This window comes from Pyrgilauda ruficollis, unplaced genomic scaffold (assembly GCF_017590135.1).
Source record: "Pyrgilauda ruficollis isolate IOZ18807 unplaced genomic scaffold, ASM1759013v1 scaffold95, whole genome shotgun sequence".
NCBI lineage: Eukaryota > Metazoa > Chordata > Aves > Passeriformes > Passeridae > Pyrgilauda > Pyrgilauda ruficollis.
In genome coordinates, this window is record NW_024531599.1 from 294,382 (window position 1) to 318,791 (window position 24,410).

Sequence of the window (24,410 nt, forward strand, 5' to 3'; positions counted from 1 at the left end):
GTGGTGCAGTCAGCCCATCACCCGCTCCAGTGACTCCACCGTGCTTTATTCCCCTGCCGTGGGCTGCGAGCTCGTCCTGACCACTCAGGCACGCCGGCTGGGGTGTGCTTTACCTCGGGCTGGCGTTTCTTCACCGGTCAGAGATTTATCCTCCTTCCCAGAGGTAGAGGGTGAGAGGTGCTTCATCCAGGTCTGGGGCTGGAGGCCGGTTGCCATCCGCCTTCGTTGCAGGAAGGAAGAGCAGTGTCCTGCTGCTGCGATCCGGGGATTTCCCTGTCTTGGGCATGCTGGGACACTGTGGAGCTGCTCGACTTTGCCAGGTGGTTTCACTGCTCTGCACACACCAACAGGGAAAGTCCCTTAAAAAACAATGATATCTTTAAAAGAAAAATCCCCCTTTTCCATTCTCAGCCTGTCCACCAGTATTTCCTCTGCTGTTTTTGGGTAGTGCTTATGCAGTAACTAAGATCCATTCCAAACAAAACAATTTTCTGATCAGAAAGTTGAAGTAAGGAATATCTTTTATGATCCTAATTAAACATACAGAGGGACCTTGGGCACAGCTACCAGTTATCAGACTCCAGGTGTGATGAGCTGTGCACAGTTCTCAGCCCCAGTGCCAGCGTGAGGCCGTTTGCAGCTGTAGAGCCGATTCCCTACACCAAATGTCCTCTTCTCTTTTATTTTGCAATATCTCCCATTCCTCTCCCTTTCCCGAGTGTGGGCTGGAGCTTGAGGAGGGGTTTGCAGCTGCCAGGAATGGCCTTTGTCAGCTTGCAGAGGTGGTGCTGCCTCCTCATCAGGCATATCAGGGAATTGCTGGTCCAGGAGTAATTTTTCTGTCTAATCTTGAGTGGGTGGGAAAGCATTTGTGCTTCTCGGAGGAGAGGACAGTGTGTTTGTTTGTTTGTGCAGAGGGGCTGTTCCCAGGACAAATTTCCTCTTGGCACAAAGGGAAAAGAAAAAGTTAGGGGGTTTCCCCTCGATTTTGGAGGAATACGCCTGCTTCCTGGAAACTGGCGCCACCTTAGAAAAACAGCTGCTGCTTTCAGCCAGAAGAAAACCCCCGAAATTCTTTGATTTTATACCCATAAACAGATTTTTTTTTCCTGCTTTCTCCCTTTGAGGCAAGTCTCTGACTGCGATCCCGCCTCGATAACGCCGTGATTCCGCTCAGGCGGCTTCTGTGCGGGAGTAAAAGCCTTGTTCCAGCCACAGACCCTCCCGCTCCTGAGGAAACACTGTCCCTTTGTGCCATTGCACAATCCGGCAAACCTTGCGTTGCTGAGAGAGGTTGGACTATTGAATTTTCCCACTGAAAGCTCCTTTCTGCGGGAATCCGGCCGCCCATAGGGACAACAATCGGGCGCATTGTGGGGTCCTGGGGCCGCTGGACACCGCTCTTCCCCCGCTCGCCGTCGCGCTGCTCTGTGGCCCCTGCCAAAGTCATTTCGCTTCCCTGACCAACCCCGAGGAGTTTTGTGTTTGGCTGCTTTTCCTTCCTTGAAGTCCTGGTGCTGCTGAAAACACGCTGGAATTCGGCTTTCTGCAGGCACGGTGCGCTCAGACTGCAAATATCCCGCGGGAGCGGGAGGGGAGCGCTGGGAGTGTGCCCCGCGCCGCCCTGGGACCGGGGTGGCCTCATCGCTGGGACCCTGCTTGCACCTCAGCTTCCTCCTCCTTCTCTGGGCTTGCAGCCCTCGCCTGAGCCGGTGCATCTTCCCTCCTTCCCCATCCCCTCGCTGGCTGCCGGAGGAGCTCGAGTGCCCCGTGAGCTGTTTCCATTTTGCACCCAGGCTGGGATCGGGGCTTAGAGACGGAGGGTGGGATGCAGCCGCAGCATCCCTGACAGGGAGGCCACCGAGGGCAGCCCGAGGATGGTGGGGACCCAACGCCCTCTTTTCCAGCCTTTCCCATGTCAGGGAGTTTTTCCCACTGGATGGCGGCATTAGAGCAAAGAAATCTCTCCGGGAGAGGGGACGGACCTTCAATGGAGAGACTTTTCCCCCTGGTTTTCTGGCTCCCAGGATGTTTGTGCTCAGGCTGAGGATGTGTGGGTTCAGCACACTCTTGTTTGCACTGTTCCTGCCACTGATGCTTAGCTCTCTGCCCAGTTCTGTGCTCCATGGTCCCTTCTAGCACCCCAAAACAGGGAGCCATGGAACATCCTCTGCCAGCTCCTCTTCCCTCTGGGTGCAGAGGGATCTGCTGGGGGCTCAGCTGGGACACTTTGAGCCATGACCAGGAGCAAAGCAGACCTAGACTGGGCAAGGAAAAGAGATGTCAGTCCTCATGGTACACCAATATCACATTTTCTTAGTAAGGTACATCCCTTATCCGCCCAAAGCCCTCCATGTTCCAATTGCTGGGGTGCAGAGACCCCCATGTCAAAGTCACACACCCCAAAATGGCCCATTTTTGAATGGAAAAAGATTTGGGCCCAATTTTTCCATGGTAGTTGCAGTGGAGATTCCAAAGCTCCCAGGCACTGGAAAACAAAGACAATCTGGCCACTTTTCCTTGCATCTCATGGTTTTAACCCCAAATATTTCAATCCACCTTTGGGATTTCATGGGCGTGGTGATGGGCAGATGGGCTTGCACAGTGCTGGGTGGGCAGGGAAGGTTCATGCTGGGCTGCAGCCCCTCTGCAAATACAGTGCAGGGCAAGTGCTCCAAGGCTGTTTTCTGGCCAGGAGACATCTCAGCTTACAGGCTTCCAGCTGGGCTGGCATTGCTGTTGGCACATGGGCAACCACAGATCACAGAATCACAGGAACCCCTGAGTTGGGAGGCACTCTCAGGGAGCATCCAGTCCAGCCCCAGCCCTGCACAGACACCCCAACAATCCCACCTGGTGCCTGAGGGCATTGTCCAAACACTCCTGGAGCTCTGGCAGCCTCGGGGCTGTGCCCATTCCCTGGGGAGCCTGGGCAGTGCCTTCCCTCTGGGAGAAGAACCTTTCCTGATATCCAGCCTGACCTGCCCTGACACAGCACTGCGCTGCTTTTGCTGAATTATTTTCCCTGCACTCTGAGGACAGTTCCATACAGCATCACAGGTGGTAGCTGTCCCACAATGCCAATAAGCAGGAGCATTATTTTTAATATCAGCCTGTGTTCCTGTTGCACTTGACCTTGGCAGCTTTTTATTCAGTAATATTTCCACAAGGAATGGGAGCTGAGCTACGCTGACAATGTCCTTCTGACAAGCAACTTTTTCTGCTCTCCCTGATACAAACAGGAATGACCTGTGGCCAACACAAATCTTTTTGAGAACACAGTGACAGGATCTCTAAGCCTGAAATAAATCAGGGTGTTCACTCAAACAGCACGGATGGAAGAACAGCAACAATCGGGGTTCCAGTCCTACATCCCTCCAGAACTTTGATGGAATACTGCTATGGATTGACCCTCCGTGGCATTCTCAACACAGACAGCTGCGTCCAAACTACAAAATGGCCTGGAAAGGATCGAGCCACAGAACTCTCAGGTGTAGCCTGGGATTTTCCTAGGACCTCCTGTGATGACCCAGTGACTTTTCCTGTGTTAAAATGCCATCTCCAGGATATTTGGTCCTTGGGAAGGTGTTTCAGGGTCAATCTCCTGCAGGATGCAGAGCCTATGGTGATTTTTCCATTGGAATGCACCTGGTTAGGGCTCCCAGGTACTTGATGCCCCTTTTCCTGCTCACTTCCAAGGACTTCTCCCTTCTTTTTGTCTCACAGGCTGCATGAGCCCTCAGCTGAGCTTGGACAATTTGTGGCATGTCTGGAAGCACCAGGGTCCCACCTCCTGGGTGGCTTTTAAATCCTGGGCATTCTTACTCTGAAGCACTGGGGAAAGCCCAGTGCTGGGGTGCTGGGGGCTCTGGGGACTAGGGAGGGAGGAGGAGGGTGATGGTGCTGCAGGTGACAGCGACTTGTCCCAGGGAACACAGGATGCTGCTGGAAAGGGTCGGGGCAGCTGGTGGGAGCTGGGTTTGTTTGATAAAATAAGGGAGGAAATTGGGGATTTTCCAAGGTAGTCTGAAAAGGAAAAGGCAAAGAAATCAGAGGGTCAGTCCTGCTCCTTGGGAGCAAAGGGTGAGAATTCACAGGTGTGGATTGCAGGACCCCACATCCACTGCTGACCCTGGACTTTATCCCATCTTCTTCAAAAAGCAAGGATTTGCAGCTTGGTGCAATCCCTGGGCGCTGGAGGGTGTGAGGTGAGGAAGACCCCCCAGTTACACTGGCAGGGCTCCAACCCACGACCCTAAAGTGAGCTTTAAGATTTGCTAATCTCAAAATATTGTTGGCACTCAGAGCAGTGATTTACTGCGTGTTTTGCCACAGCAAGTACTTTCCAAAAGGCCATGCTAAGTTTACACCGGAGCTGCTGGGATCAGATAACTGGTCCTGGCAGCTCCCTCCTTGTCCCCCCCGTCCCTCCTGGTTGCCATGCTGGGGTGCAAAAGGACAGCACAGCTTCTCCTGCACCCCACAAGAAGAGCTAACCACAGTCACAAGCAGCATTAAAAAAGGAAAGAGCAGCAAAGGTGTTTTATTTTGTGCAGGTGGTGGGATCGGACTGGGTCATGGGCTGGCTTGCAGGAAGATGTGAACTTTTGAGTCCTGATGCTTGAATTTGAAGTCTCAGTGCCAGGGACAGAAAAGAGCCAGCCCTGGTTCTGAGCCTGGCCATGTCCACCTCCCCAGGGCTTTGCAGGTTGTGAACATAAATCAGCTTCTCACCTTCAGTGCCAGCAGGGGCGGGTGACAGTCCTGCACGTCGTTTGGCATTCCTGCAATGTTAGAGCACCCCAAGAGATCCCAAGGGCTTTACAGGTGCTGGGCAGGAATGATGCCTCCAGCCACCGCTGCCCAGTGAGATCCCGGGGCATTTCCAGCCTTCAAAAAGGATGGGCTCCCTGGGCAGGTCATCTGTGTCACAGGGCTGTGTCCTTGCATCCAGCTTGCATCCAGCTCACTGTGCCACGGAGTCCCAGACTGGTTTGCGTTGGAAGGGACCTCAAAGCTCATCCCATTCCCACCCCCTGCCATGGGCAGGGACACCTTCCATCAGCCCAGGTTGCTCCAAGCCCCATCTAACCTGGCCTTGGACACTTCCAGGGATGGAGCAGCCAGACCTTCTTTGGACAGCCTGGGCAAGGGCGTCCCCGCCCTCACAGGTGGAATCCCTGTTCCTTCTCAATATCCCATCCATCCCTGCCCTCTGGCAGTGGGAAGCCATTCCCCTTGTCCTGTCCCTCCAGACCCTCGTCCCAAGTCCCTCTCCAGTTCTCCTGGAGCCCCTTAGGCTTCTTTTCTCCAGGCTGAACATCCCCATCTCTCCCAGCCTGGCTCCAGAGCTTCAGGCCTCAGAGAATCTCCATGGCTTCCTTTGGTCTCTCTCCAGCAGCTCCAGGTCCTTCCTGTGCTGGAACCCCAGGGCCGGAGGCAGCTCTGCAGGTGGGGTCTCACCTGAGTGGGGCAGAGGGGCAGAATTCCCCTTCCCCTGCTGCCCACACTGGGGGATCAGCCCAGTTGGCATGGGAGGTTTCTGAGACCCAGTCCACACGGCTGGGGCTCATTGAGCACCAACACCCCAAGCCCTTCTCCCAGCGCTGCCCTCAGATTTTGTGTGACTGAGAATTTCTCCTCCTTCTTAAGAGTCAGCCCTTGGGAGGCAGAAGACCCCCCATCTCTTCCCTTGTCTCTGGATCCCTTTGGGATCTCTGTCACCTCCTAACCCCCAGGAGATGGGTAAGAGCCAAAGCCACCTCCAGCCTCATCCCTGGCTCTCACTGTCCTTGGTCATGTCCAGCTGGAGGTTTTGGCCTTTCCCTGCAAATATCCAAGTGTCCTTTTGGCATTGACTTGCTCATGGACAAGGAGGATGAGATTGGAGCATCTTCCGTGGCTGTTTCTTTGCAGGTTATTGGATCAACAGATAAACCCCCCACTGTTCTCTGAGCACCATGTCTTGGCCCAGGTGCTCTGGAGGTGTTTTGGGGAAATCCTTCCTCCAGGAATGGCAGCGGGCTGCCACGCTGTGCTGAACAGGGCAGGGAGCAGCTTCTGGGTGCAAGCCCCTGCATCTAGAACAGGGCTGGGCCACAGCTGGCCCTGGGCACACCAGTGACTCCAAGGACCAGGCATTCCCAAAGCTTGGCTGGGAGGATTTCACTATCTGGGGGATTTTGGCAGCACCCAGCACAGGTACAGCTGGATTGAATGTCCCCATGATGCTCCCTGGTGGCAGTAGGGAAAGGATGCAGCTGGGCCCTGTTGGGCAACCCAAACTGGTGTGCATTCCCAGTTTACTGGGACCTGGCGGAAGTCACTGGGATTTGGGGATGCTTCAAATCCTCTCATAGCCCCTCCAACCCAGCAAACTTTCCCGGAAAAGGGAAACAGTAGGAAAGTTCTCAAATAAAGATCTTTGAGTTAGAGAGGGTTGTGGGATGGGCCAGGACATGCTGTCCCAACAAGGGAGCAGATCCCATTTTCTTCCAAGAATCCTGGGAAGGGACAGCCCTTCCCAAACACCCTGGACATGGAAAGGTGCAGGCAGCCCTTGTGGCCTCCACCACACTGCCTCAAGGACTTCCTTGGGAAGTCTGCTCCATCTGAAACATGGCTGGTCCCAGTACTGCCCGTGTCCCCAGGGCTGGGGCAGGTCTGGCTGCAGGACATCCTGCTGGTCCTACCTGCTCTCAGCTGAACAGGAAGGCTCCAGGATGGAGCTTGGCAGAGTCCTGCAGGGACCAGGAGTGGGTTGAAGGGAGCAGAGGGAGGAGGGGATGGGGAGAGCACAGGGAAGATGAGGGTGCCAGTGAAAGCATGTAAAGCAAGGAAGGGAGGTGTTGGATGTGAGGAAATATGGGAAGAGCTGGAAGGGGAAGTGGAACCACCAGTGTTAATCCTACAGGAGGGACTAGGTAGGAGCAATGGCCTTGAAGGCACTCAGGGTGGCCTTAAGTCCTTGATGGAGGAACAGGGACCTGGTGAAGGGGATGCTGAAGGTCAAATGAGTGTCTAACTCTGGGCTGTAACTGGCCAATGTCATGGTGCACCCTGGCAGGGATTTCAGTCTCTCAAAGTCCTTAGGGCAGGACTGCACACCCTCCTGGGGAGTGGCAGTGCCTGGTCCTGCCTGGGACTGCAAGCGAGGAGAGGAGCAAAGCAGGCTCTGAGAAGTGGTGCCTGTCCTTGTGCAGAGCAAACACTGAGTTCCCTGCTGGTCCTAATCCTGAAATTCGCCCTTGGTGCTGGTGGAGCCTGGGGCTGAGCTGTTCCCTCCCCTTTCTCCTGCAGAGCCTCCCAGCTCCTTGCTCAGGGGAGAGAAGCAGCTGGTGTGGCTCTGGTCCCTGGATGCAAATGCTCAGAATAAACCAGCAAAGGGGCTTTGAAACAATTCAGGCCTTCCTGAGCTCCTAGTTTTAATGAAGAAGGAAAACCTGAGCTGCTAATTGCAGCTTCTCCCTGACACAGGGCAGGGCCAGCCAGGGCAGGTGGTGACAGAGCCTTATTGGCATCTCCAGCTGCCGTCCCCAAGCCTTGGTAGAGGTGACTCTGTGCAGAGTGGAGAGGCCGGGGCTGACACAGCCTTGTCCCTGTGGGCTCTCTGTCCTAGGTGAGCTCCTGCTGGCAGCCACAGAAGCAGGGCAGGGCTGGAAAAAACCCACGCCAGGCAGAGCAGTGCCCCAGGACTGGCATTGCTCCTGGAACACTGCAGGTGACAGCTGTGGTGCCAAGGTGCGTGAGGGCTCCTGCTGGCCCGGCACGCTCAGGCCCTGCTGGCCCTGGTGCAGCTGCTGCAGGTCACTGCCCCGGAGCTCCTGCCCAGGCTGTGCTGTCCTGTCCTACAGTGACTGTAATTGTGGTGGCCCCACAGGTGGTCCTGGGGAAACCATTTTGGCTGTGGGCAGCCGCTGATGCCTCTCTGATGGTTTTTCCACTGCAGTGCTGTCACAGGCCGGAGGGAACACGGAGCTCCCTGGCTCAGCTCCCAGCAAGTCACGGGGCAAAATCAGGACATCTCTGCATGGGTTTTCCTATTTTTCTACCTCATCCATCTTGGAGAATGATCCCATTACAGCCCCAAAATAGCAGCCCAAAAGCTGGTCCTGGGTGTTTTCATCCCCTGCCTGCATCTGGCAGCTCCTGAGCCCAGCAGGGAGAGAGCAGGTCTGGGCACCCACCCTGCTGCTCCGTGAGCTGATGTTGGGAGACCAGGAGATGAGTGAACCCTGACTGATCATGGAATTAGACAATCAGTTAGGTTGGAAAAGACCCTTAAGGTCATTGAGTCCAACTCTTAACCCAGCACTGCCAAGGCCACCACTAACCCATGTCCTCAGATGCCATATCCACATGGCTTTTGAACCCTTCCAGGGCTGGGGACTCCACCACTGCCCTGGGCAGCTTGTGTCAGGGCTGAACAACTTTTTCCCTGAAGAAAGGGTTGCTGGAGAGTCAGTGAATCAAACTGGTGCTGTTGAGTGCTGCTGGGGTGAGCTGGGCTGCACCCAGACACAGGGATAACTCTGGAGCTGTTAGAACCCTGTACCGGTGCCCACCAAGGGATGTCCGCCAGGCAAGAAATGCCCCTCAGCACCTGAGAGATGCTCCTGTTAATGTCTCTTTATCATCTGGTTGATGTTTCTGGACCAGACAATGATATTTTAAAGCAATACTTGCTTTAAATTATTTTCCCAGCGTGACACCTAGACAGGCCCTTTCCTGGGGGGCTTTGGGAGGAGAACTGGGGCCGTGTCCCCCTTCAGGACTGGAGCCCCTGCCTGCATTCATTTCTTTGGGATGAAGTAAGTGTCCACTTGTGTGTGACAGACAAATGGAAATCTAGCCTGGTCCCAGCCCACCTGCTGCCTGCCCCGGCTGCTTGACTCAGTGCTCTGTGAATATCATGGTGACAGCAAGGCTGGAAATGCTGCTGGGAGCCAGAGCTGGAGCCAGGAGCAGGGATGTGGGATTTGGGAGGTGGCAGGTAGGGCACTAAGCCTGCCTACCTAAACAACCTGCTGCCATTTGTGGTTGACCACTGTGTGCTTTCCAGATGAGCTCCCTAGTTTTCTGGAGATCTGAATTAACCCTTGAAAGGGGACAGGCAAAGGCAGGAACAGCAGTTGAAGGGAGGGCACAAACCCACACACGAATCAGCTCCAGTAACCACCAGCAATAGCCTCCCTGAAGGGGTTTGGACACCTCCTTTCTGCTGAAATTCAGGAGATTTGGGCATTTTTCTGACCTTCTGTGATGTCTCCCATGGACTCACCGTCCACACAATGTGTGCAGGGTTGGATGTGGCCGAAGGAAGGTGGGCATGGTTCCTTCTCTGTCCTGTTGGGTGACTTTGAATTTACCTCCCTGGGGTTGGCAGTGGGGACCCTGTCAGTCCCAGGTATCCCTGACAGAGGCTGTGGGTGGCTCTCCTTGTTGACACCCACACTGATCCCTGGCACTCTGTCCTCTGCCCTGGCCAACCCGTGGCTGTGCCCACGGTGTCTGTGCCATGACACCATGCCCAGAGCCTGTGGTGGCCCAGGTGTGACATCCACCTGCTACTTTCACAGTCTTGCTGGGGTGCAAAGAGCCCATCAGGATCTCCAGAGCTGTTCATGGGCACAGGGACAGGAGGGGATGAGCACAGAAGATGTGACAGCTTCAGGGAGCCCTTCCCACCTGATGAGCTCCTTGTTTATTCCAGGCTTTTGGCATCTTCTCTTTGCTTTACGATGTGCAAGTGGGAAGGTCTCACCACCTCCTGTCTAATCCTGGAGCCCTGCTTAGGGGATGGTCCTAATCTCTGGAAGCCTCCATGATTTGCCCCAGCTGTCAGAGGCATCTTCTATCTCCCTGCACCGACACATCAGCTGTCATGGTGGGGAAGGCGTTCCCGAGGCTTCCCCCATTCCAGCTGGCAAGGTCTCTGCTTTTCTGAATTGGGAGTCTAGGTGGATGGGCCAATCTGATGTTTTGGGGGAACAAATTCATCTCTTTGCAGTGGGATCCTGTCAAACAAACACAGCTGGAAAATGATTGACCACTGTGCTCCATCATCAGGGGGATTTGGAATAACAGTGGCATGAGGAGGATCTGATACTTTCTGGCATAAATTATATTTCCTATATTTAGACCTATGCTCACTTGGAAAATAAGTAAGGAAATGTATCAGTGACTCGGTGGGCTGGAAATGTCAAAACCAAAAGTACAAGTTTTTGTAGGAAAATATTTTTTCTCACTGGAAAACATGGATAACCTGTATTTCAGCTAATTCCTGAAACACTTAGAGTTTCAGGCAAAAATGTGCTGATATTTAAATTATCACTAAATTTTTAATATTCAACCCTCCCAGCTACCTGCAGGAACAGCCCCCTCCATGTGATTTTGATTTCCATCACCAGACTATTTTGTGCTTCCTCACCCAATACTGGGGCCTGGGACAGCCCATTCCTGTCCTGAGATGAAATCACCTCCTGGCTGCAGTTTCTCCATCCTCGCTGTGAATCCACAAGCGAAGCCATCGTGGTGGGTAAGGAAAGGTCAAATCCCGCCTCTGTGGGAAACCCTTTACTTGGAATTGGGAGAACCTCCTGTGGTGCCTTTGCCACCAACAGCAGCAGCTCCTCAGTGTTTCCCTGCTGGGGTTGGTTCAACACCCAGCACTTGCCCAACATGTGAATAAACAAGATGCCAATAAACTCTAGTAACGTGGCCCAGATAAGAGTGGGTGATAAACCATGTTGATTCATCTGCTCATAACCTATTAGTCACCCGCTGAGTCAACAGAGCAAAAGCATCCAAACGTCATGGAGCAGGTTGACAGACCCAAGTTTCTTTCAAATTGAGAACTTCAAGTGAAATTATTGCATTGATGTTCTTTATTTTTCTGGGGAAAGTATTTAATTTTCAGCTGCACTACTCCCCAAAATTGAAATCAGAGCAATCTGAGTGCTCATTTCCCAATGAACTGGAGTTTTGGCGTTGATTTATTTTTCTTTCTGAGCTCTTTAAATTGCTTCTCTTAACATATAATCAAAACGAGTTTTGTTTTGTTTTGTTATGTTTTGTTTTGTTTTGAGTGAAGTGGCGTTTTTTTTTAAGATTAGACATGGTGATTGAGAAAGACACAGGGAAGATGCCTGAGTCGATGTTTGTGGGAGGCTGGAACTGGCCACCTCCATCAAGGCATGGCCCATGTGTAGGGGTCAAGCAGAGGAGTCAAGGAGGGGGCCAAGGTCATCCAAGGCACAATGAAATCCTGGTGGGCCAAGGTATGGAGACACCAGAGCTTCTCCCATTGGCCCCCAGGAGCCAAAGGCAGCTGGAGCAGGATGGATGGATGATCCTCTCCAGCCCTTCCTTGCCGTCTGGGCAGCAGGACTTGTCCTCTCTCTGGCTAGAGCAGCTGCAGGGAATTTTCTGGTTCATGACCAGCATGGTAATTTTGAGCCACTCCAAGGTGTTCTGGGCAGAAAAGGAACTGCCAGTACCCATCCATGCAGGCAGCAGAAATGTCTGTGAGGCCCATATCACTCTCTCCTGCCCCAAGGATCTCATCCCTCAGGCATTCCAAGGGAATTTTGGGTAATGCAGAATTTTTATTACTCATATTCCTCCTCACTGGGGAAATAATCAAGGAACATCTGGGTTATCACATAGCTTGGAGCAAACAGACCCTCCCAGAGGCACCAACATTATCTCAGGGTATCCTGGCTTTGTCCTGCTGCCAAATAACCAGGAGACAAAAAATATCCCTCCTGGAGCAGGAGGGTCATGCTGCTTCAGCTGGGGTGCACTCCTCAGGCTCTTTTTTGGGATGTCACCATGCATTTAAAGACCAGCCTGGACAATGGGGCTTTGCTCTTCTTTCTCTCCCTCCCATTCCTGGGTGACCACAGCTACCCCCACCTGGAAAACCAGCCCCTTGTTAGCAAAGTTGGGATTACCTGGCCCTGGCAGACAACGTGCCTCATGCTTTGGCTGTCTCGGAGATGCCTCTTGACCCTGATGTCCATGTCTGGAGATGTTTCCTGGGGACAGAACTGTGAGCTCACAAACTGTGAGCTCGTGGACCATCACCCAGGAGAGCCAGGCTTGCTTGGCTACTTCAGAGCAGCATCTCTGGAGACAAGGAATTAGCTGGAAATGGGAAAAACACTCTCTCAGCTCTAATTGCAGGAAGGTTAGGGATACAGAGACACTTCTAGTAATGTCTCATGCACATCATGAGGGCAAGTAAGGGAAGAAGAGCAAGGAGAGGGTGAGTGGTTTATGACCCATAGAATTTAATGGGGCTTTCCTGGGTCACTGGGAGGATTTGGGGGGTGAATCTGAGTTTGGGGGCAACAACAGGGTGGCTGGTCATGAGTTCCTGGGTGACATGATGCACCTTGTCTCTGTGGACAAGGATGGTTGATTGAGCAGAACAAAGGCTGGGGAACATGGCATGAGGCTGGTGAGTGATTTGTCTTCCCCAGAAATGTGGGTTAGCGGTATGGGCAGCTGGGTTGGTCCAGGTAACTCAAAAGGTTGTCTTCCGACCTCTTCCAACCCAGTGGGATTGGGGATGAGGCTGAAGAAGGACAGAGGAACCAGAGGGGTCTGGGGTTACAGGGACTGTGGGAGGATCTGAGGGGAGCAGATGGGTTGGGGGGGTCAATGGAGGATTAACCGGGAGGGCTTGGGGGAGTCAGTCTGATGTTAATGCAGGGGCTAAGGAAGGCAAGGGGGATGAGGGGGTGCAAGGAGAGTCTGTGGGGACTGGGAGGCAGTGGGTGGCTAAGGAGGTGGCAGTGGGGGTGGGGAAGCCCTTAGTCAGAGGGGTGCTGGTGCTGGGGACAGGAGCCATGTCCCCAAAGAAAGGTGACCTGGCCCTGGCCTTTCCAGTCCTGAGTGAGCCCAAGGGGGCCGCTGGGGGGGCTGGGCCCATGTGCTGCCATCCCATAGGAGGGGGCAGCTGGGGCTGCTGAATGTGCAGGTCCCGGGTGTCTATTCCTGGCAGTCCCGCCTGCGCAGGCAGATTGGTTTGCAGGGAGGTGACAAGTGCCAGCGAAAGCCTATAAAAGTCACCCAGCCCCTGTTCTGGCTCAGTGACCTGGTTCCCCCCTCCCAGCACAGCCGTCCTGGAGCAGAGATCATTGGTCCAGAGTGGAGACACCTCTGTGGTGGTGCTGAGCCAGGACCCCAACCTCAGAGTCCAGACCCCAGATCCAGAGGAGAGATCTTTTGTCTGGAGCAGGAACCTCAAAACAGAGCAGACACCCCGGAGCAGAGACCCCAGCACACCCGCTTGCCCAGCCCCTACGCTTTGCAGCGATGACCGGCAAAACTGCACCTCCAGCCAAAAAACCGGCTCCAGCAGCAGCCAAGAAAAAGGCAGCGCCAGCCCCGAAGGAAGGAGCAGCCCCAAAGGAAGAAGCAGCCCCAGCCCCAGCAGCAGCTGCTGAAGAGACCCCAGCCCCCGAGCATCCCCCGGAGCAGCCCCCAGCCCCCACAGATGAACCTGCTCCCATCCCCACAGAAGCTGGAGCAGAAGCGACTCCAGTGCCTGCAGAAGGTTCCTCAGCTCCCCCAGATGAACCCCCAGCCCCAGCCCCTGAACCTAAACTGGAGAAACCAAAGGAAGGTGAGTGGGGAACACTGGAGTGGGGAGGGGAACATAAGCAAGGCTTGGAGGGGGCATGTGCTGGGGAGAAGGGATGGGGGGATGAAGTCATCAAGGATATTTTTGCAGTGGGATGGCGCTGGGGATTAGGTGGACTGAAGACAGGCCTGGAGGTTGAGTGATTGCCCTCCAAGAGCCCCAGTACTCGAGCCCTGCTGTCACCACTGTGGGTTTGTTACAGAGCCACCCAGCTGCCCCTTGTCCTTGGCTGTGGAAGAAGTGAGTGAAAACTCATTCACGCTGACCTGGAAAGCCCCGGAGCAGATGGGCCGGGCAGGCCTGGATGGATATGTGGTGGAGATCTGCAAAGATGGAAGTAGGTTTGGTCTTTCCTGCCTCATGAGCATGGAGACATGGTGCATGGTTGTGGGATGGGATGGAGCTGGGTGGAACCCAGCAGTGCATTTCCCCCAGCAACAATTCCCTTTCTTTGTCCAAATGGATCCATTTTTAATGGTTATTTCTTCTCCATGAAGGAACAGGGAATCCCATTGCCTTCAGACAGTAGTGATGGCTTTAGCAGGGGCTTGGAGTCACTGCTATGTCCAGCTCTAGAGGGGAGCAGAGACCAACACAACCTCTGGGGATGGTCTCTGATGAACTCCAGAGCTGCAGAGACCCGGGGCTGGGATGGTATTTCAAGAAAACAGGAGGAAAAAGTTCAACCCTCCCATGTTTGCCCAAAATGAAGCATGGAAGGAATGGGGATAAAATGGGAGGATGAGGAAGGAAAGGGCCCTGGGCATGTATCAACAGACTTGATTATGTCTGGAAGGAGGGTGGCCGTGGTGGATGGAGGTGGGCTGGGAGGTGGCAGCAGTTGTCCAGCAATTGTCCATGGATCTCCAGTTGTATTGCTGGGCGGTGGAACAAAGTGAGTGGATAAGATTTTTGTTTTGGGTACTCTCTCGAAGCCCTGCTGGGCTTTGGGATGAGAGTGAAGGGTCTGTGTGGCTGGGGGGATCTGCAAGGGGAGGCTGGGCTGAGTGGTTTGGGAGACCCAGGTGGCCTATGGACCTCAGGGAACTTGATCCTCAGCTGTTTAGCTTGTGGCACACATGATGGACACATTCTTGGCTGAGGCTTCCATTGTTGGGCAGCGGGTGGAGAGGTCACTATGGCTGGGTGGGATGCATGAGGAGGTGCATGGGACAAGGAAAGATTAAGCCATTCCTGGAGGGATGTGTCTGACAGCCACCCAAAGGGCCCAGCCTGGATGCTCTGCTGGCTTGCTTTGGGTTTGCTGGAGGACAGGAGAACTCCAGTCCCTCTGTCATCACCCGGGGGCCACAGGACTGCTGTATTTGGGCTGGTATAGGACTCTGGTTGGCTAAAATATGGTGAGATTTGAGTGAGGGCTGATTCGAGCAATGCCAGTGCTGAAGGGAAAGAGGATCTGGTGGGATTTGCCTGCTCCAGTGGCATTGACAAGAAAACCTTCTTGTTCTGAAGGTGCACATGAGAGCTTGGCTCACCCTGGCATATGTGGGTCACTCTCATTGCCCACCTGGGACACCCACTCCCTGGGGGACCGGGACAGTTTATTTTCTAAGTGAGAAACATCTTGAGAGGTTTGGCACATGGCAAAGCCAGGTTAGCTGGGTCTGGGGGAGGGCTGGGCTCTGGTTGAGTTTGAGACATCCCTTACAAGCAGGAAGAACACTTGGAGAGGCCTATCCAGCCAGGGGCAGGTCCTGAGCAGACCTTGCTCAGTGTGGAGGGGTTTTTCCATTGTGAGCCCCAGTGTTGTCCTGGGGCAGTGAGAGGAGCAGAGTGCCTGGCAGGGAGCTCCAAGGATCTTTCATTTCAGAAATGCACCTGGTCAGCAGGGACGTGTTCACTGGCCCAATGCCTTTTCTTGCTTGCAAATGTCCTCGTGTTCCAGTGCTGAGCTCCTGCCAGCACTTCATACCCCACACTCCTTGGCAGGGGTGGCTAACCTCCCCGCCAAAGTTCCTTTTTCTGCTGGTGCCCCAAATCCTTCCCCATTTCCAATGAAAGGATTCTTTGCCTCTGGGTCTCACCTTCTGGGCCTTGATCCTGCTGCTCAGGGTGTGTCTGTCTATCCACGGCACATCCAAAGTCCTGTGCTGGGTCTGTTGCAGGTTCAGACTGGAAAGCTGTGAACCAGGAGCCTTTTCTTTCCACCCGCTACACAATCCCAAACCTCAGCTCTGGGGACAAGATCCATGTGCGGGTGGTGGCTGTCAGTGCCAGTGGAACCAGCATCCCGGCCACGCTGGAGCAGCCAGTGCTCATCAGGGAGATCCTCCGTGAGTACTGCTCCTGAGGGCAGAATTCCTGTGTGAAATCTCTGTCCATCCCTGCAGCATGAGCAGCCTCTCATGGGTCCCATCCAGCCTTTGACAGATGTTATTCTCAGTGACTGTGTCCAATTCCCTTGGCAGAAGTTTCCTGACCTCTCCAATCTTGCTGATGTTGAAATTTTGGGGGTGAAGGACTCAAAAGGCAGAGCCACATTTTCCCATTTAGTGGCAAGAGCTCAGAATCCACCTCCCCCTGAGCACGTCTCCTCCCCTCGGCGGTGTCACATCCTGAATATGCCATGGCACACTGTCCACACACATTGGACAGCTTTGTTTATTTAGCTCAGGGAAGTCAAGAGCTGGTTGTCTGGAGCATGGGAACTTTAATCATGCTGAACTCGCTAATGAATGAGTTGCTCCCATGCTTAGCAAGACTCGCATTCCTCTCAGGGTGCTGCCAATGTGCAGAGGCTGATGCAGAAGGGCAGGGCCTGTTTGCACTCAGCAAAGAGCAAATAGACAATCATTTTCCCTCTAGAAGGAATTATTAATGCTTAAGTTTTCTTGTTATTCAACACATCAGATTTTTCAGCTGCTTAAAAATAGTAATGATAACAAAAGTTATTCCAGGAACCACCAGCTTTTCATAGGAAAAGGCTTGGAGAAAACTATCAGCCCATGGAAAGGGTGCTGCAGGGTCCATCTTCTCAGTGTGCTTGGAGGAGGTGAATTTGGCTTTGGGGTGGTGGCTGTGCCTGTTCACCTCTAATCTCAAAACCATCCCACCAAACCTCACAGAACTGGGAAAACTGGGGTGTGAGGGACTGGCATGAGATGGCACAGCTCGTGCTTTCTATACCCTGTACCTGCTGTCAGAGCTGTCCCAGGCACCTGTACAGGTGTAAAACCCAAAGAGCTGAGAGACCCCCACACAAGTTAATCTACTGGGTCTTTTCCCTTCCCTTCCCTTCCCTTCCCTTCCCTGTTGCCTCCTGGCCTTCACATTTTCTCTGGGCCTGCATTTTGTACATCTCACCAGTTCATTTATAGCACCCCAGGGTATTTTAAATAGCAGCAATCGGACAGCACGGAGCTTAACAACAGGTGGGATGAGTGGGCTTGGGAGGTGGAGAGAGGCAAGGAGAAACCAGATGGAGGATCAGTATGGGAGTCACATTTTGCAGGGAACAAGGGCAGGAAAAAAGGCCTTCCCACCATGGCACTTTGTCACTGGGGCCACTGACCTTGGCCAGCCCAGTCCCTCTGAGAGAAGCACTCTCAGAGGAGTGGGGAGCTGGGGAAAACATCCATGAATTAACATTCCTCCCCGAGGTCAGGTTTCCCTGCCTGAGAGAGACTGATGAGCCCAAGTGGCAGCATTGGGGATGGATCCCTGCAGAAATCTCAGCACGAGCAGAGCAGGGACAGTCTCAGCTGTCAGGGAGGGCCCTCACAGCTGTTTGGCTCAGGCCTGGTTTATTCTGGCTGGGCCCCCTCCCCAGGGTGAAGCTCGTGCACATATAACCTGGGCAGAGACTCCCAGCTCCTTCACGAGGGGCTTCAGAGGGATCCCTGGGTATCACTGAGCCAGCAGAGTTGTACGGCTTCTGTTCCACCCTGGGAAGGGGACACGCTCCATGAAAATTTTCCAGTGGGGATTTTGCTTGTCTTTGTTATGTTTCCTTGTGGATGTTTGCCTTTGTCACGAGCCTTAGCCTTTCACAACTTGGTATGACCAGGCATCTCCTTGGTGTTTCAGAGGCCTGGACTGCACAGGGAAGGTGGAGGTCAAGCCTTGTCCTTGCTGAAAGTTGGGCTGTATGCCTCCAGAAAGTCAGGGGGAGAAATATTTCCCAACTGGGAGATGCTGTTCCCTGCCTTGTTACAATATAAGTTGTGTTGTGGCTCTTCTGGTTGAGGCCAGGCTGTCTGCATGGCCGGACAGTAATGAAGAGGGGTGAATGATCCATCAGAATGCTGCCCTTGGGATGGTGACTTGGGATCTCAGGGACAGCTAACACTCTGGGGTACATTCAATGGGATAGGCCAGCACAGTCTTGCAGGGGAGCAGAGCTGTCCAGGAGATGAGAGGGAGAAGGTGGCCATGCTGGGGTGGATTTCTTGCTGGCCAAGCAGGGGTGTGTATGGGGAGGGTCAGCAGCTGAGGAGTGGGAGTTCCTTGTCTCAGAATGTGAATTCCATCCCTAGAGCTGCCGAAGATCCGCATGCCTCGGCACCTGCGGGAGACTTACATCAGGCGTGTGGGGGATGCTGTGAACATCATGATCCCCTTTCAGGTACGTGGGCAATTTAATCCACTGGGCATTTCACTCCAGACTGGCTCCTGCAGGTTAGCTTTTGGGTCCAACTGTGCTCTGACTTGGCCTGGTCACTGTGTCTTATGAGCCAAGGGTGGGTGATGGGCTGGGAATCTCTCTCCTCTTCGGGCACAGATCCCATTTTTCCCCTGCTACATCTTTTCTGATGATGCTGCAGTGGGACAACCCCAAACCCATCAGGACATGGACTGTTGTTGCTGTCTCATCCAATAGGTCCAGTTCAGCTCATGCTCCTGGCCAGGATCTGGCCACATGCCTTGGGACCCCACAGCACAACACTGGGGTCCCTAGAGGGGACCAGCTGCCTTTGGAGGAGGGATGCCCCAGGGCTGTAATGGTGGATCAATGCTGACACTGATGGGCTAGGCTGGAGGTTGTCTCCTCAGCTATCTCTTTCATCATGTCTGGGACATCACCAGAACATCTCCACCGTGGCAGCTGGCTCTGGAACATGTTGGGCAAGCACAGGGAGTGAGAGGCCCCTGAGCTGAGGGGCTTGTCCATGCCATGTCTCACAGACAGTTTGGACTTTGTGCTGGCCATGCTCCAGACATGAATTTTCCCTGTATGCCGAGTTCAAGCCCTGGTGCTAAGCTGGAGCCTGGGCTCAGCACCTGGGCCCTGTGAGAGCACAGCTGTGCCCTGGCAAGTACACTCGGGCTTGTTCCATGAAGACCTAGCATGTTCCCACCTCATCCCTGGAGCCCGATGGCTTCCCATTAGTGAGTCTGACAGGAATCAGCTGTACCTTCTTTCCCGGGGACTGCTGGATGGGAGAGGTGGCACTCGTGCTGCTGCTGCCTGGACACAGCGGGGCGGCTCTGCCACCCGTCCTTCCCAGCAGGACCTGCTGCGACCATGTGCCCGAGTGGCTCCTGACCTGCCTCTTGCTCCAGGGAAAGCCACAGCCCGAGGTGAGCTGGACCAAGGCAGGGCAGCCCCTGGACACCAACCGCATCAACATCCGCAACACGGCTCGGGACACCATCTTCTACATCCGCCAGGCCCAGCGCGGCGACTCGGGCAAGTACGAGCTCACCGTGCAGATCAACGGAGCCGAGGACAAGGCTACCCTGGACATTCAGGTCGTTGGTAAGCTGAGGGCAGGACCCTGCAGGATAACTCTGGAGCTCATTTCTCCTCCTTGGTTGGGTAGGTCTTGTTCTGGGTGGGATGTGATGTGACAGCAACAAGGCAAAGGACTCTGGAGTCCCTGTTCCAGTGAGATCCTCAACAGGATCATGCATGTGAACTTCTCTCTTTGGGGATGCAGAGTTTCTGCCAGCCTTGCTCCTCACAGCTTCTCATCCCTTGTGTGCTGCACCAGGGTGAGAAGAGATTAAAAGCAAGATCGAGGGATGGTCAAGGTACAGAATGTGGGGAGAGCAAACTGGATGTCACTCTGAGGGTGTTTGTGTTTGCAGAGCCACCTGGCCCTCCCCAGAACCTGAAGCTGGTGGATGTGTGGGGCTTTAATGTGGCCCTGGAGTGGACCCCCCCTGCGGACAATGGGAACTCTGAGATCAAGGGCTACAGGGTGCAGAAGTCAGACAAGAAGAGTGGGGTGAGCCTGGGCACTCCTGCTGCTGGTGATGCCCTGATGGAAGAGGGAGTGCTCCACTCCCTGCCCCACCCTACACCTTCTCCATCCTTGTCACAGCCTGTCTTTCCTCACTGCTCTCTTTTTTCCTCCTTTTCTCCTTCCAGAAATGGTTCACGGTGCTGGAGCGCTGCACCCGCACCAGCTGCACCATCTCTGACCTCATCATTGGCAACACCTACTCCTTCCGAGTGTTCTCCGAGAACATCTGTGGGCTCAGCGACAGCGCTGCTGTGGCCTCTGGGGTGGCCTACATCGAGAAGACAAGTGGGGACATGTCCCTGGCTGAGGGGCTGGGGAGGGTGGTATCCAAGCGTGGTCCTGACCAATAGGCCAGTGGGGCTTCCTTGGAGTTGTGTTGATGCTGCTGGGCTGGTCCCCAGGAGAAGACCAGCAGGGGTGAGGCTGAGCACCCCCAAGGTCCAGAGGTCCCCTGCCCCCTTTCTGCAAATAATTTCTCCTCTGGGGAAAGCTTGTGCCATGCTCAGCCCCCTGAGAGGAACTAAGGTATGGACATCCCTGGGATGAGATGGAAGCAGGAGCTGGGAAGGGTCAGAACAGCCCTGGCTTTGTGCCCACAGCTCAAATCTCCAACCAGTCCTGCTCTCCTTCCATCTATTTCTGTCCTGCTCCCTGGTAGCACACAGTGACCTAGTGTCTCTGCCATCTGCAGAGCTTCCTTCCAACTCATTTCTGTGGATGAGATTTGGGGATGGAGTGGGAGATTCAGAGTGTGCCTGGCCTGGGTCTGACCTGCTGCACACAGGATGTGTCACAGTGGGGCTGGCATCCCCCCTGTTCCTTGCAGGGCCTGGGCACTACATGTCATGATTGAATGAGGAAACAGAGCTGTTCTGAGCTGAGGGCCAGGTCCTTGGGTCAGGCCAGGTGACATCTGGCTTCTTACAAGAGGGAACAGAAGTGGGTTTGGGTACCTTGTGCAGAATTCCTGTGTTGGTCAGCCTGGGAGCCTGAGGTCTGCCTCAGCTGGAATTAATTATTTCCTTAGAAACCACTTACCAGCCAGAGAAGATCCCCCAGCGGGACATGATGGAACCTCCAAAGTTCACGCAGCCCCTGACAGACCGAACGACTACACGGGGCTACAGCACTCACCTCTTCTGCTCCGTCCGGGGCTTCCCCCAGGTCGGTGGCTCCTCCATGGACAGTATAACCTTGGCCTGGGGACACCAGTGGGGTTTCTTGCAAGGTGGCTGGAGGTGGGAGACCATCTGGGAGGTGGTTGGTGCTGTTGGATTATGGTTGGCTGAGGTTAAGGGGCTGAAGCTGCCCTCTGAGTCAAACTGGGGCACATTTGGAGTGTTTCTGCATGGAGATGGGAGACTGGTCTTAAATCAAACCATGTCCTGTTTCCTCTGTGCTGGGGGAGGCAGGGTGGAGTAGTGGTTAGGGCCCACAAGTGGGAGATTTGGATCTTCAAAATACTTCTGACTGTGCATCCCACCATGGCCACAAGCTTCAGGCAGGGCCAATGCAAAGGCAGAGAGAGGTGGCTGCATTTTGGGGACAATTAGATTTCTCATTTCTCTCCCTGCTTTAAACTTTCAGCCCAAAATCATCTGGTTGAAAAATCAGATGGAGATCCGGGAAGATCCCAAATACATAGCACTGATTGATCAGGGGGTGTGCTCCCTGGAAATCCGCAAGCCTGGCCCTTTTGATGGGGGTGTCTACACCTGCAAGGCTGTGAACCCCCTGGGGGAAGCCTCAGTAGACTGCAGACTGGATGTGAAAGGTGAGAGTGGCTCACGGGAAGGAGGAGCAGGAACCCTTGCCTGCCTTTTCCTGGTCTCACTTTCCCACTGCTGTGGTTTGTCCCCATTTTGTGTTGATCCTGGTTGTGGGGGAGTCTAAGAACACTGGGCAGCTCTGTGGAGCTGCACCTTTGGGCTGCTTGGGTTTATGGTCTTGAAGCATCTTGAAATCACCTTTCCTTATTCACGGGAAAAAAACGGGGAGGAAACCAGGAGTGGCAGAGCCAGAGGAGCTGCTGGAGGCCTGGCCCAGCACTGGCTGCCCCTACTCCTGTCCCGAGCACGGGGGGTGTGTGTGAACCTCCTCCCCTGCATCTGGGCTGCTCTGATTTATGTCTTGGCGTCCTGCCCACATTTCCCACTCACATCTCCCTGCCTCAGCAGAGCATCCAGAGCAGACCTGCCCTGTGTTGCTCTGCACAGCCCCTCCTCGGCCCATGGGGGAATCACTGCCCGCACACCCTCTGTGTGTTCCTGTGCTGGCCAGGTGTCCTTAAACACTTAGATTTCCTCTCTCGTGGCTTCCAAGCACACTCTTGCCCCCAGACACACTCTGCCCCCCTTCCCACACAGGCAGGGTTCCAATCTGGCGACCCCAGTACCCCAGTCCCTCTGGACGCTCCAGGGCTGTTGGTGTGGCACAGGGTGCATGGCACAGGGTCAGTGCTCAGCTCTGTGGGAGCTGCTGCTGGACCCTGCAGCAGTGCTGACCCAGCTGGCCCCAGTCCCGTGGCCCACAGGCACATCCCCAGTGCAGCTGTGCAGGGGCTCTCAACAGAACAATGATCTGGGTGGGATGGGACCTTAAAGTTCACCCAGTCCCATGCCCTGCCATGGGCAGGAACAACTTCCACTATCCCAGATTGCTCCAAGCCCCGTCCAACCTGGCCTTGAACTTTTCCAGGGATCCAGGGGCAGCCACAGCTTCTCTGGGTAACCTGGGCCAGGGCCTCACCACCCTCACAGGGAGCAATTCTTTCCACATACCCCATCTAACCCTGCCCTCTGGTAGTGAGAAGCCATTCCCCTTGTCCTGTCATGCCATGCCTTGTCCAAAGTCCCTCTCCAGCTCTCCTGGAGCCCTTTTAGGCACTGGAAGGGGCTCTGAGGTCTCCCCCAGAGCCTTCCCTTCTCCACATGAACAGCCCCAGCTCTCCCAGCCTGGCTCCAGAGCAGAGGGGCTCCAGCCCTCAGAGCAGCTTTGTGGCTCCTCTGAGCTCACTCAGCAGCTCCAGGTCCTTCTGCTCCTGTTGGGTCCCAGGGCTGGAGGCAGCTCTGCAGGTGGGGTCTCACCTGTGTGGAGCACAGGGGCAGAATCCCCCTTCCCCTGCTGCCCACACTGGGGGATCTGCCCAATTGGCCAAGGAGGATGAGCTGGACATTGTGCTGGGGACACAGAGCACCTGGGAGTCACCCAGGCTGGGACCTCGGGGGACACTGGCCAGGAGCAGGCAGTGATGGTGGAGTGTGGGATTGCTTGGGGTAGGTGTGTGCAGGGATGGGGTGTGCAGGGTTGAGATGTGCAGGTGCACATTGGGGTGAGCACACAGCACTTTTGGGAGACAAAAGGGGAGTAAGACAAGGGGAGTTCAAGGTAGTTTTGTCTCCTGTGCTCTCCTACAGTGCCCAAATGAGGACAGATTGGAGGACAAGACAAAAGAGCAAGGTAGGTCTGGGTTGGGGCACCAGGATGGAGGGAAGGTGGATCATGTCAGGGGGCTGGAGTGGGCTGAGTGTCCTGGATTAGCCCTTGTTTCCTGCTGATGGAGTTCCAGCTCAGGTCTTCCTTGTCCTGTGGCTGGAGATGCATGAGTGGGGTGGGATGATGAACCCGAGGGAAACCTATCCCTTGGTGAGGTGGAGGGAGGGCTGTAAATGTGGCTGGGTTTGTCTTGCATTAGAGCTGTGGCAGGGACATGTTTCCCACCCATCCCTGACCAGGGCTCTCTTGGTGCCCTTGCAGGACTCGGAACTTGTTCCTTTTCCCAGGTGGATCCTGCAGGTGCCAGGCGGTGGCGGGGCAGGTGCTGATGCCCCTGGCCATGGTCTCTGCTGCCTGCTGCACTGCCCCTCCCTGGCGGCGCTTTGGGGGCTGCACCTCGGCCTGCCATGGCATGGCCCTCTCTGAACCTGTCATTAGCTGTGACAATAAAACAAACCCAGCTGAGGGGCTTTGGTCCTAATAAAAGACACCAAACGCCTCTGTCCTGCTTATTGTGGGGTTGGCTTGGGTGGGGAGATGTGGAGGGGTGCCAAGGGCTGCTGTTGGAGTCATGCAGGACCCCACCCAACCAAGGGTAGAGGAGATGGGTTTTGAGCTTGGAAAGGAAGGACCAGCTTTATGAAACACACTGGGAGGTTACTGAACCAGAAGGAGCCCAACAAGGAGAAAGAGAATGCGGAAAGATCTCCTCCTGGAGCAGGGGAATGATTCTGCCTGGGGAAAAATAAATGCTACATAAATGTTGCAGCACCTTAATGCTTCTTTATTGAAGCACAGTTTTTTTTATCCACACCAATGAGGCAATGATCCAGCCAGGAGCTGTCACCTCCCCACGGTGGGTACAGGACATGTTGATGTTTTACCCAGAGGAGAGGGCTCATCCCTGTGAGCTACTGGCTCATGTGCAGGGTGAGTTATCACTTGAGCTCTGGGCCAGCTCGGGGCAGACACTGGGTGTTACCAGAGCCCAGAGGGCTGGGGACACGAGGGTAGGAGCTCTCCCAGCTGCGTGGCAGCTCTGTCATGGGGCCAGA

The 24,410-nt window shown here is 54.6% G+C and overlaps 1 protein-coding gene across 2 annotated transcripts; it reads left to right on the forward strand.

The window, feature by feature from the left end:
* Window positions 1-13,084: 13,084 nt before the first annotated feature.
* On the forward strand, window positions 13,085-23,843 carry MYBPH (myosin binding protein H). 2 transcript variants are annotated; one of them, XM_041489543.1, is made up of 11 exons: window positions 13,085-13,633; window positions 13,854-13,988; window positions 15,778-15,945; window positions 18,148-18,236; window positions 19,175-19,370; window positions 19,703-19,842; window positions 19,986-20,145; window positions 20,888-21,024; window positions 21,448-21,634; window positions 23,277-23,319; window positions 23,617-23,843. In XM_041489543.1, the coding sequence occupies exons 1-10, from the start codon at window positions 13,324-13,326 to the stop codon at window positions 23,285-23,287; spliced, it is 1,533 nt and encodes a 510-aa protein (XP_041345477.1). In that variant the 5' UTR covers window positions 13,085-13,323; the 3' UTR covers window positions 23,288-23,319; window positions 23,617-23,843. The 2 variants fall into 2 exon arrangements, with proteins under 2 accessions (XP_041345477.1, XP_041345478.1); XM_041489544.1 differs by having other exon boundaries at window positions 23,643-23,843.
* Window positions 23,844-24,410: the final 567 nt, after the last annotated feature.